At 42.3% G+C, this 12574-nt stretch overlaps 1 protein-coding gene across 12 annotated transcripts in view; it reads right to left on the minus strand.

Annotated features, from left to right (window-relative positions):
• The window catches only part of ARHGEF9 (Cdc42 guanine nucleotide exchange factor 9), a 456132-nt gene that overhangs the window by 167130 nt on the left and 276428 nt on the right, over positions 1-12574 (minus strand). Inside the window, exon 2 of one of the 12 annotated variants that reach the window (XM_070291526.1) lies at positions 5775-5921. The exons of 10 other annotated variants lie outside the window; for them this stretch is intronic. In XM_070291526.1, the coding sequence (XP_070147627.1) occupies positions 5775-5807 (33 nt within the window). In that variant the 5' untranslated portion in view covers positions 5808-5921. Of the gene's footprint in view, positions 1-2057; positions 2082-5774; positions 5922-12574 lie in introns of those variants that run through there. One more of the 12 variants, XM_070291534.1, reaches the window with a different exon arrangement.

Below are 12574 nucleotides of genomic sequence, written 5' to 3' on the forward strand. Positions count from 1 at the left end.
TGTGTGTGCAGACAATGAGAAGAGGGCATTTTAGAAGGGGATGTAGTTATATAGGGCTCCTGTGTTCTCTAGTCACAAATGCAAGCAGGAATAAGGGGATGCTCTTCTCTTATCCTCTGAGATGTTTTAAAAGTAAGCTAAATTTGGGCTGAAAATTAGTTTCAAATCTCCCTTTTGTATACAGAATTGACTTTTAACTTGCTACAATTTTTCATAAATACAACTTTTCTCTGCTCATCCGTTTTTCACTCAACACTGTACCAACAGTGAATGCCCTTCAAGCAGTATGCAAAAGTGGTTAAAGGCAAGCAAACCTAGCTTCAGTTCTGAGCTCTGCTACTTTAGAAAGTAGAAGTGGCAATGGGAGGTGAGGAATACAACAGAAGCCACATAAGTAATCCAAAATGGAACTGTCAGCATGTAATTAAGGATACCAAGAGTACAATATCACAAAAGCCATAGACAAAACTTTCAAGCTATACAACATTCAGTTTAATTTCTTCATATGCAAAATGGGGTTATTAATACCTGCCTCACAGGCAGAATTGTAGAGAAAGTGAACTGAGTGCTAGATGTATAATGTCTAGTACTGTGCCTGATATACTCTGGCCTAGTGCAAGACTTCAGAGGAAGGAAGGATCATGTGTGGGCTCTAAAACAGTTTTGTGGTACACTGAAGAAGGCCTTAAAGAATAGGTACAATTGTAATGAATAGAGAAGGAAACAGAAAAGGCATGTGAGGCAGGCTAAAGTCTCAAAGGTAAAGAGTATAGGAAATTTGATGGTAAACATGTAGTGAAGTTTGGAAAGGTCTGGGAAGATTGCGATGGAAAGACAGCTAGAAAGGTGGATTGGAGTCTTGTTTGAAGGCTTTAAATTTCATTTGAGAAAAAGGAGGTCAAAGTTGATTTGGTAGAGGGATTTCAATCCTAAGTATGATCGTTAAAGCATAAGGATAAGTAATGAGGAAATGTTGGTTTGGGGGTGGCATAAAAGATAATGTTTTCTCTAATGTGCTGAACGCTGGTGGCCAGCAGGACATGCAAGTAGATTTGAAGTTTGAGAGGAGGGAGATAGTTATACAGGTTTGAGAGCCAATGATCCAGAAGAAATTATAGAAACCAAAGAAGTTTGCCCTGGAAGAAAGTGCTAAGAAAGAAGACCAGAAACCTAGGAAAATAGCAATAATGTGAGGTGAAGAAGAGAAGAGGAGCCAGAGAAACAAATGAAAATGGAGTTGTCAGCACATAGTTAGGATACCCAGGGGTACAATCTCACAAAAAACAAGGACAAGTGTTTTCAGTAGCAGGAACTGATCAAATTATCAAATAAAACAGTTATCTATAAGAGGGGAAAAAAATCAAGAAAAGTCTATTTGGGAGTGGCTGTCAGTTCAGTTCAGTCACTCAGTCATATCCGACTCTTTGCAACCCCAAGAATCGCAGCACGCCAGGCCTCCCTGTCCATCACCAACTCACGGAGTTCATTCAACTCATGTCCATCAAGTCAGTGATGCCATCCAGCCATCTCATCCTCTGTCGTCCCCTTTTCCTCCTGCCCCTAATCCCTCCCAGCATCAGAGTCTTTTCCAATGAGTCAACTCTTCGCATGAGGTGGCCAAAGTACTGGAGTTTCAGCTTTAGCATCATTCCTTCCAAAGAACACCCAGGGCTTATCTCCTTTAGAATGGACTGGCTGGATCTCATTGCAGTCCAAGGGACCCTCAGGAGTCTTCTCCAACACCACAGTTCAAAAGCAGCAATTCTTCAGTGCTCAGCTTTGAGTGGCTGTATCAAGGTTTAAATCCTTCATTTCTTGTTTGTAACTGGTTTATGCCCCCCACTAAAATCCCTAATTTCCCAATGGTCACAACTTCTTCATCTTGTGATCCCATCATCCCCAAAAGCCAGGAGATGGTACTGGGTTACTCCTGCAAGGTGCCCAAATTACACCTAGCCTTGGGACACTGTTGATGTGACTTCTAATAAAATACTTCCCAATCCTCAGGGCATTTCAAGTACAGGACCAAATATAGGTTGGTTCTTGCTGAGACTTACCATTGAGTGGGACACATGGTGTTCTGCATTCCCAAACCAAAGACACTTTTGGACATGAATAAAAAGATGAAGAGGGAGAAGAGTCATAATTCTTAAAGGAATAATATCCAATTCCTTTTTAATCTAGATTTCCCAGCAATTCTAATTTCAAATATTCTATTCCATTGTCCTACAAATAATCTGTTATCAGACCCATGTGTCCTGACATTTTACCTGAAAATATGATCACTATTCACTGTAGGCATTGGGAGTTTGATCTCTCAGGTTGGTTTCTTATCAACAATGAGGCATGTGTGCCTATAGCTAACTTGGAGTGGCTAGTGGGCCCTTTTAGGAGGAGGGAAAGAAGGCAAGGAATAGGCAGGAAGAAAAACAGAGAGGAAGAGAAGCGCTTGTTGAAAATATGTGCCAGGCATTGGGTAAGGGGATTTCTTTTGTGATCTTAGTCTCTATAGCTCTCCAAGGTAAGCATTAATATAGTCATTTTTACTGAATATAACCTGTGAGGTTACCAAGCAGCCCACAGTCACCCAGTTAGTAGGTGGTCAAGCAGATATGAATGGCTAGCTGACCTTATTGTATAGCTTTGCTTTTGTGAATCCCCAACACTACCTATCAAGAAGGCAAGGTGAGAGGGCTCCCAGCTGGTTTCTCTCTTCAGGGAAACCAGTCCACCCTGTGAATGATCTAAATCAGTAGTTCTCAATCCCCTGGAAGGCTTGTTAAAATACAGATTGCTAGGTCCCATGAGTCTCTTATTCAGTACTCTGAAGCGAGGCTTGAGAACTTGTATTTCAAACAAGTTCCCAGGGGATGCCTGCTGGTTCAGGGATCACACTTAGTGAACCACAGACCTAGAGGGTCTTTCTAGTCTAGGCTTTACCCCTGCCTTTCCTGATGCCTCATTCTCCTAAGGATCCCCATGGCACCCCACTCCTTGCTTGGTTACAAGGTACTGCTCAGTGGTTGGTATGTCTGAGAATGAGTATTTTGGGTCACGTAGGGAGCATTCTCAATGCCAGGCCTTGCAAACACAGAAATAAAACCCTCACCCAGTTTCCTTCTTTCTTTCTTGCACCTTTTGTCTTCCTCTTCACATTCTTGACCTCTAGCTGAACAGTACCACCCTCAAAATAGTTATTTAATTAGCCTGGGTGGCTGCCAGAAATACTAGAGTTTTAATGGCAAGGAGCAGCAGAGGGAAGGATTAAAAAACTGTTGTTCAAAATAGTATATGTCCTATTGCCATGAAAAGTAGCTGAGCCTGGCTTTCCTTCTGAGAAGCTTCACAAGGGGATAAGAAGCAGCCTGAAGGATTTTGCCCTTCTTTAAGGTTTTTTTTCAGTTGATACTTGCCCTCATTCTCTCAAAAGTTCCCCTCCCTCAACAGCTGCTGCTGCTGCTAAGTTGCTTCAGTCGGGTACAACTCTGTGCAACCCCATAGATGGCAGCCCACCAGGCTCCCCCGTCCCTGGGATTCTCCAGGCAAGAGTACTGGAGTGCCCTCAACAGCTAGGCATGGACAAAAGAAAATCCTTTCCTTTGTTCCATTTGGCTGGTTGATGTTAGTTGCTCAGTCATGTCCAACTCTTCATGACCCTGCGGACTGTAACCCTCCAGGCTCCTCTATCCATGGGATTCTCTAGGCAAGAACACTGGAGTGGGTAGCCATTCCCTTCTCCAGGGGATCTTCCTGACCCAGGGATTGAACCTGGGTCTCCTGCATTGCTGGCAGATTATTATCTGAACCACTAGGGAAGCCCTTGTTTCCTTTACACACATCTAAAATAGGCTGGGATTTTATTGTCTCCTGAATAAACCAGAGATCTTTTTCATATGGCCTTGTAAACAGACAGTTATCTTGCCCAAATTGTTCAAGGACAAGACTCTTACCCATTTCTGGGTTACAAAGGTGTAACCCAGACTGTTTCAACAATAGTGGGGAGGTTATCAAAAGATTGGCTTAGAAGAAGCTCTACCAGTAAGTCACTGAATCATTTTAGATGGGTCCCTTTACCTGTCTCAGTTTATCTGTCAAGTTACAGACTTGAACCAAACAGCCCTTTCCAGCTCTGGCTTTCTACTAAGGGTAACATTTGAGCTTTGCAAAGGTCAGGAATTTCATTATTGTAGATTATTTCTTCTCACTGATCTTTGCACTTGATAGTAAGTAAGTAAGTGTTAGTCGCTCAGTTGTGCCCAGCTCTTTGTGACCCAATGGACTGCAGCCCACCAGGCTCCTCTGTCCATGAGATTTTCTAGGCAAGGATACTAGAGTGGGTTGCCATTTCCTTCTCCAGGGGATCCTCCCAACCCAGGGATTGAACCCGGGTCTCCTGCGCTGCAAGCAGATTCTTTACTGACTGAGCTACAAGGGAAGTTTTGCACTTGATAGGATTTTTTTATTGCTCTCTACTCAAGAAAATGAGAACTTGGCACTGGCTAGTCCCTTCCTGAATATAACTCATTCAGCCATTGTTAGTGATACATTAAAGCACAGGCCAGTCAGACTTACTGGGAAAACTGAGGAATGGGTTTTCCACTTTAGCCCTTGACTGCTCTATTCAAAAGTCAGTGGGGGGCTGTGGGGCAGTGTGAGTGGGGAGCGGATTTTCTTGGTGGTCCAGTGGTTAAGACTCTGCCTTCCAATGCAGGGAATTTGGGTTCAGTCCTTGGTGGGGGAATATACCATGGGGCAACTAAGCCCCATGGCAACAAGAGAAGCCCACACACCACAAATAGAGAAGCCCTTGCACCACACCTAGAGAAAGCTCACGTACCACAGTGAAGACCCAGTGCACCCAAAAATAACTTTTAAAAAATGTCCTTGGCAGGGAAAGCTTCCCTGGTGGCTCAATGGTAAAGAATTTGCATGCCAGTGCAGCAGCATGGGTTTGATCCCTGATCTGGGAAGATTCCACATGCTGTGGGACAACTAACACAACACACAATATTGAGCCTGTGCTCTAGAGCCCTTGAATCACAACTACTGAGCCTACATGCCACAGCTACTGAAGCCCATGTGCCTAGAGCTCGTGCTCTGCAACAAGAAAAGCCACTGCAATGAGAAGTCTGCACACTGCAACTAGAGAGTAGCTCTAGCTTGCCACAACTAAAGGCCCAAGCGCAGCAACAAAGGCCTAGCAGAGCCAAAAATAAATAAAAGTCAGTAAGGACCCTTGCTCTTTGTTCTAGCCACATAGCTCCTCAGATAAATCATCTTTCTCATGACACCAGCTCTTACTACCTCCAGTCCCATATTTCCAACTACCTGTTTCACTTTTCCCTGGGGCCTGCTACTGCCTCCAATAAAACATATGTAAAACTCATAATATTAAGGCCCCATTCCCCTGCATCCTTATTTTTCTCATTTCTGATAAACTTTCTGGGCCTGCTGATTTTTTCTTCTACATATAGATATGACCCTTTATCTTCTTTTTCAATGCCTTTTCTTAGGCCTCGACCTTATAACCTCAAGTTGCCTCCTAACTGGCCTTCCTACGGCTCACAGGTCTCTCTCCTCCTTAATAATGCACTTCTTAAAACTTCTTTGTTGGTGCCACTATTCATGCTCAAGAAGCCTCAAAAACTCCCTACTGTCAATCTCTCAAAGCTCTCCTTAATGTAGCCCCATCTATGGATCCAATCCTTGTCTTGAACCAACAGGGACCTTCCACTCTGGTAACACAGAGTCTCTTTCAAGCAGATGACTCTTACCTCTGTTCCTGATTCAGCCATTCCCTTGTCCATGGTTAAGTGTAGGGATATGAGATATGCTTCCTCTTCCTTGCCATATGATCTTGGCCCACCTGCTCCTTAATCTTGTCCCTGATGACTCCACCCTGTATCTTCTCTCCCTTGCCTCTTTCATTAATTTTTACATAGGATAAGAAGAATATATTAAATAACATAGAGTTATTCAAGTTGTTAACCAGGGTGTTATTCTCCAAAAAGATTGTATACTTGTGAACAGTAAATCTAAAACATCTGCTTAATCTATAATGAACAACATTGTTTTTAGCCTCTAAAGTTCTGTGCCCAGAGCCCTAAAACCAGGTAAGCTCTGAGGAAGATCACAGTAAAAGAGTTAGCATCTTTGTCAGGTTGCAGAATATTCTATGGGGCCAAAGAAATTGTTTGCATAATATATACCAGATGACCTATGAGCCAATCCATTGCTGATAGGATTTATGACCAGGTGGCTTCTGGGGTGGGCTGGCTTTTGCTGAAGATCTTCACAGATGCTCAATGGTCATCAGAGAAAGAAGAAATGTCAGGTAAGAAAAAAAAAACTGATTTTTTTTTAATCATAAGGATTGCTATTTGTTTTCCATATGACTTAATACTTCACACCTAGCTAGTTTCAGCTTTAATCTGGATGCTGCAATCACCCATAACCAGATAATTTCATTTCTGAGCAGAATAATTAATACATTCAAGTGATGTGGCTCTAAATGTATTGAAAGGAAGTATGCAAATATTGCCACTTTTCATGATGTGATTATCTTTTTCCTAGTTTGGGCATGTGATTTGTGAGTCATTAGGCATTGGCTTCCTTCAATATCCCACTGTTAACATAATTTTTCACTTTAACAAAATGAAGGTTGGCTTTAGCCACACCTGGCAGACACGAATCCCAGCCCAGCTGGCTTGATTTGAAAGAAGAGGCTACATGCAGGTCAGCTCAGAAAGAATCAGACAGACCACCTGATCCAGAGGCCAATACGTCAAAAGCCAATTCACACCTGTCAGCTCCTAAAAGCTGGGTAAATCTATCAGATTAGCATCTTAAGATATGAAGCCATCCAGGACTAACAACAATTATTACAGACTAATAACAAAGGATAACACCTCTTCCTAGACCTCTTCTAAAAGAAGTTATGAAGTGATCTCAGCTATAACAGTGACCAAATATATGAGGTAGGGAAGTTGCTTGTTTGGTTTACACCTTAGCAATGGACTCTTCTAGTATGACACTTCAGCCATTAGCTCAACCTAACGGGCCTAGGAGTTTCTGAAGTGACACCCAGCTGCTGCCCCAAAGCTTATGATGTCAAGATTTCAGTCTTGTTGAAGGAATAGGTCCTTTAGAGAAAATGCAGCCAACAGGGCCAAGGATTGCAAAGATCAGAGAGAAGTGTTTCCAGACCACCAATCATGATACCATTGGCTGCAGAGATCTCCCTCAACAGAGTAGCTCCCATCCTGATAAGCATCAGCTTGCACCTTCAAAGCATCTTGGAAATAAAAGTTACTGTCAAGTTGTTTGGGAATTTATTGGTATCATCCAGGTGCCTCTGGTTCTTTATACCAGTTTCTCAATTGTCATTCCCAGACTCTTTGCTCAGAATCACCCCAGCATTTTTAACAAGCAGCCCGAGTGATTTTAAATCATATATCATACTGAGATAAAGTGTCTTTTAAACTTTCTAGAGCCTGAGTTTGAAGTACAAGAATTTCCTCTAACTGCAATGGTTTCCAAAGAAACCAGAATCTCTGAAATTCTTACTCTTGGTTTCTCTTTCTTGTGTCAGTTTTCAAGCAGGATAAGGAATTACAGTAGTTTGCCTAAGTGGATTTTCCCAGGCTGCCTCAAGAGACTATCTGTACCTGCACCCCTTCTTCCACTCCCTCCTAGACCTTCAACATTGACACCCCTAATGGAAAATTTTTGCAGTATCTCTCTACACTACAATCTAGAAACAATTTCCTAGAGCTACGTTCAATCGACCCAAGTCAGCTCCCAATACTCTGAGAAAAATTATCAGTAAAAACAAAAAAAAAAGACCCAGCAATGCTCTTTCCACGAGCTGGAGGTCACTCTGACCCCTATCTATCTCTTTAGTCAGACTGGGACCTATCTCCAAAATATTCCTGCCCTGATTATCTCGCCCTTCTTGGACTTGCTGTGGCTACTAAGTTCCAGCTATCCATGTGGGTCGCTTGTTTCCTACATACCTTGAAAGATGGCCAGGGCAAGCCCGGGGGATAGGCAGGAGATTCAAAAAGCCCCAAATGCTTGAAGTGACCTAGACTCATCACCCTACAGCTGGGTTCTTGAATTTCTTTACATAGTTCCACTGAGACAAGACTTGGAAGCTTTAACTTTTTCTGGACTGTGCCTTGAAGGCCAGCCTTGGAATTCCTCCAAGGGATGGGGTTGGAGCTCCTCTAGGTTTACAGAAGGGTTAGGAGGAGGGGGCTAGAACTACATGAAGAATTTGTCCTCTGTGGCTCCCACATGTATAGTTCTATACTCATCAACACGGCAGCCAGAGGGTGGGTGGGCAAGGCAGCAAGAAGGAAAAGTCATTTTTTATCCATTTGACAGATGTCGTGTTAAAATCTTGTAGGGGAAAGAGGACTGTAGGTGGGGGGAAGGAGCAGAGGAGGAGATAGGTTGGAACTAATAGTTCTAATATATTCTTAAATGTGGCCATATGGTCTAAGGTAGTGATAACAGTAACAGCATTTAGTAAGGTATACTATAACCTGCTTCTATACCTGGAGAAGAGACAGAAAAAATAAATATATTTCAACCAACTTAAACCACCTTGAAGTCTACTGAGCATGCCCACCCAGGACACCAGCTTGCAAAGTCTCTAGCCTTGGCAGGCATTTCCAAAGAGAATGTAATTATCTCCTGGGGAGTCCTTATAGCCCCAAAGGGAAATATGTATTTAAACAGCCCATCAGAAAGTGAAAGATGGTTTCCAGTGCTTATTGATTTCCCTCTTCTCTTTTACTCCCTGCAACAGAAAAGACATTGGCCAAGGCATTTAGCAGTGTTTCTGGCCCTTGTCAGTAGTTTCCTGTTCAGGGATGGGTCATTTTTCTCCTGACGAAGTCTAGCACTGTCCTGGGTTCCCAGAAGACATGATAAATGACTGATGAGCAGGAACGGTCAGTGAGCATTCGCTAGATCAGGCCCCCGGGGTCTCAAACTGGCTGAGCTGTCTCCCCTTCAGACTGTGTCCTTTAGGACTACAGACAGAGGCATGTAACATCTAAACCTAGGCTAACAATGAAGACACAAGAAAAGCACAATCAGACCCACCCTCAGGGCCCAGGAAGGATAGAATGCAGATTGGATGCAAACACCCCATCTGTGTTTGCAGGAAAAGTGATTGTGCTTGTAACAAAAGATCTTCAAGTAGGTCAGTTAGGCTTATGTAAGAGATCCTCAGCCTGTCTGGGCTAGGTAGAGGAGGTAGGAGTGGAGAAGGGAAGGGACCCAGGAAAGCTGACTGAGGGACAAAGCAACCAGCAAGACGCTAGGGCTTGAACCTACCCTTCTTGACTCTGTCTCAGGCTCAAAAGCCTGAAAGAGTGAATTATTATACTCAGAGAAGGCCAGGATTGGAGATTCCCATGAGCTAGCACATCTAGTTCAGTCTAACATTTTACAGATAAGAAAACTAAGGTTCTAGTAAACAGAAGTTGGCTAACATGTCAAGTTAGTCTGCAGCAGAGCCAAGATTAGAAACCAAGCCTACAATAGTTTAAAAGGACAGTTGTCAATTGTTTTGTTTAAAAATTGCTCCCCTGAAATTATCAAAACATTGTTAATCATCTATACCCCAATACAAAATAAAAAGTTCAATATTTTACAGCCTTCTGAATGGGAGAAAATAATAGCAAATGAAGAAACTGACAAACAACTAATCTCAAAAATATACAAGCAACTTATGCAGCTCAATTCCAGAAAAATAAACGACCCAATCAAAAAATGGGCCAAAGAACTAAATAGACATTTCTCCAAAGAAGACATACGGATGGCTAACAAACACATGAAAAGATGCTCAACATCACTCATTATAAGAGAAATGCAAATCAAAACCACAATGAGGTACCACTTCACACCAGTCAGAATGGCTGCGATCCAAAAATCTGCAAGCAATAAATGCTGGAGAGGGTGTGGAGAAAAGGGAACCCTCCTACACTGTTGGTGGGAATGCAAACTAGTACAGCCACTATGGAGAACAATGTGGAGATTCCTTAAAAAATTGCAAATAGAACTACCTTATGACCCAGCAATCCCACTCCTGGGCATACATACCGAGGAAACCAGAATTGAAAGAGACACATGTACCCCAATGTTCATCGCAGCACTGGTTATAATAGCCAGGACATGGAAACAAGCTAGATGTCCATCAGCAGATGAATGGATAAGAAAGCTGTGGTACATATACACAATGGAGTATTACTCAGCCGTTAAAAAGAATTCATTTGAATCAGTTCTGATGAGATGGATGAAACTGGAGCCGATTATACAGAGTGAAGTAAGCCAGATAGAAAAACACCAATACAGTATACTAACACATATATATGGAATTTAGAAAGATGGCAATGACGACCCTGTATGCAAGACAGCAAAAAAGACACAGATGTGTATAATGGACTTTTGGACTCAGAGGGAGAGGGAGAGGGTGGGATGATTTGGGAGAATGGCATTCTAACATGCATACTATCATGTAAGAATCGAATCGCCAGTCTATGTCTGACGCAGGATACAGCATGCTTTGGGCTGGTGCATGGGGATGACCCAGAGAGATGTTATGGGGAGGGAGGTGGGAGGGGGGTTCATGTTTGGCAACACATGTAAGAATTAAATATTTTAAAATTAAAAAAATTAAAATAAAAAAAGACAAAAAAAAATCAATTGGTTAAAAAATAAACGTCTATCCCAGTATCTACCTACTACTAATGTAGTATGTGTTTTATAAAAAATCTACACAAAAAAGTAGAAATGAAATGATGAGATTAACAATTTAATATATAAAGAACTTGCAATATTTTCTTCCTAAGTTTCATTTTGGAGATCAGTTTTAGACATTTTCTGATGGTCCTTCCTTCCTCTGCCCTACAGATGTCACCCCTTGAATACTACAACCATCACCTACCTCACCCTCCTCTCAGGGCCCCAAACAAATCTGACCCTCCCTGGAAATGAAGGCTAAGTAGAGTTACTTCCAGTATCTCATTCACCACTAAATGTTTTTGCTAAGCAATCTGAAATTCAAATTTACACTAAAATAAAAATGCTAGTGAAAAAACAGTGGGAAGGGAAGAATGGGCTCCAGGCTTGACTTGATTACTGAGTATTGAACTTAAGCAAATTGAACTTAAGTGAATATAACTCCCTGAGCTAGTTGGACCAGCTTATCTCAAATGGAAAGTTAGGTTGTCTTTGACAGATGCTGCTGTCAACAGACAGAGGGGAATTGAAAAAGACATGGAAACAAGGACATCAGAAGTGGGATGGAGTCGGATAAGAAAGGTCAGAAGACAAAACTTGACTATTTCAGATTTTTGCCATGGGTTACCTTTACCCAGAATAGAACTTTAGTACAAGGATGGCCTTTAGGTTCTGCTGCCAGAAGAATGAGTACTGCTTTCTCCACCCAGTTCAAGCCACCTAAAGTAGTTTCAAGAAAAGAGAAAGCAGCTCACCTACCATGAGCTTAACACATTATAGTTTCTAAATTCCTTTCATATTCATTACACATTCATGAGGTCACTAGATCCTGCCAGCAATTCTGGGGAGTAAGAAGAGCAGGGATGAGACCTCATTTTTAAAATGAGGAAACAGGCTTGGACAAAGGAAGTCCCTCAGGTATCCCAGGAGCATGGGCAAAAAGAGAACCCAAATCTTCTGACTCACAGTCCAGAATTTTTCTAATAATAAAAAATGGTTAACATTTACTGAGTACTTAGTATTTGTCAGGGCTTCCCTGGTAGCTCAGACAGTAAAGCATCTGCCTACAATGCGGGAGATCCAGGTTGGATCCCTGGGTTGGAAAGATCCCCTGTAGAAGGAAATAGCAACCCAATCCAGTATTCACACCTGGAAAGTCCCATGGACCAAGGAACCTGGGGGGGCTACAGTCCATGGGGTCGCAAAGAGTCAGAAATGACTGAGCGACTTCACTTTCACTTTCATTTTAGTATGTGTCAGGGACAAATCTAAGTTTTTACATATACTAACTTACTTGCTCACCATTTTAAAAACGAGAAAAACATGGCTCAGAAAGATGAAGTGATTGCTGAAGGTCACACAAGGTCAGAACCAAAACCCAGGTTGTCTTACTCTAGAACAAGTGCTCTTAACCTCTGCTCTCCACAGCATATCCTCATGCTCCTATAGGATCACAGAACCTCCAAAGCATAGTAAGATATAGAATAGGGTGCATATTATCATAAACAGAGAAAAATATATTCATACATGTTTTTTATATCCATGTAACATTTCTCTGGAAGGATTCACTGATGACCTCTGCAGAGGAAGCCAAGTGGCTGGAAGGCAGGGCTAGAGTGAGACTTTTCACTGTGTACCTTTTGGACCATGTGACTGTATTTCCTTTTCAAAAATAATTTTAAATGAGTCTTCTATAGTTAAGAGGGTCTTCCCTGGTGGCTCAGAGGTTAAAGTGTCTGCCTCCAATGCAGGAGACCTGGGTTCGATCCCTGGGTTGGGAAGATCCCCTGGAGAAGGAAATGGCAACCCACTCCAGTAC

Source organism: Ovis canadensis, chromosome X (assembly GCF_042477335.2).
Source record: "Ovis canadensis isolate MfBH-ARS-UI-01 breed Bighorn chromosome X, ARS-UI_OviCan_v2, whole genome shotgun sequence".
Lineage (NCBI taxonomy): Eukaryota > Metazoa > Chordata > Mammalia > Artiodactyla > Bovidae > Ovis > Ovis canadensis.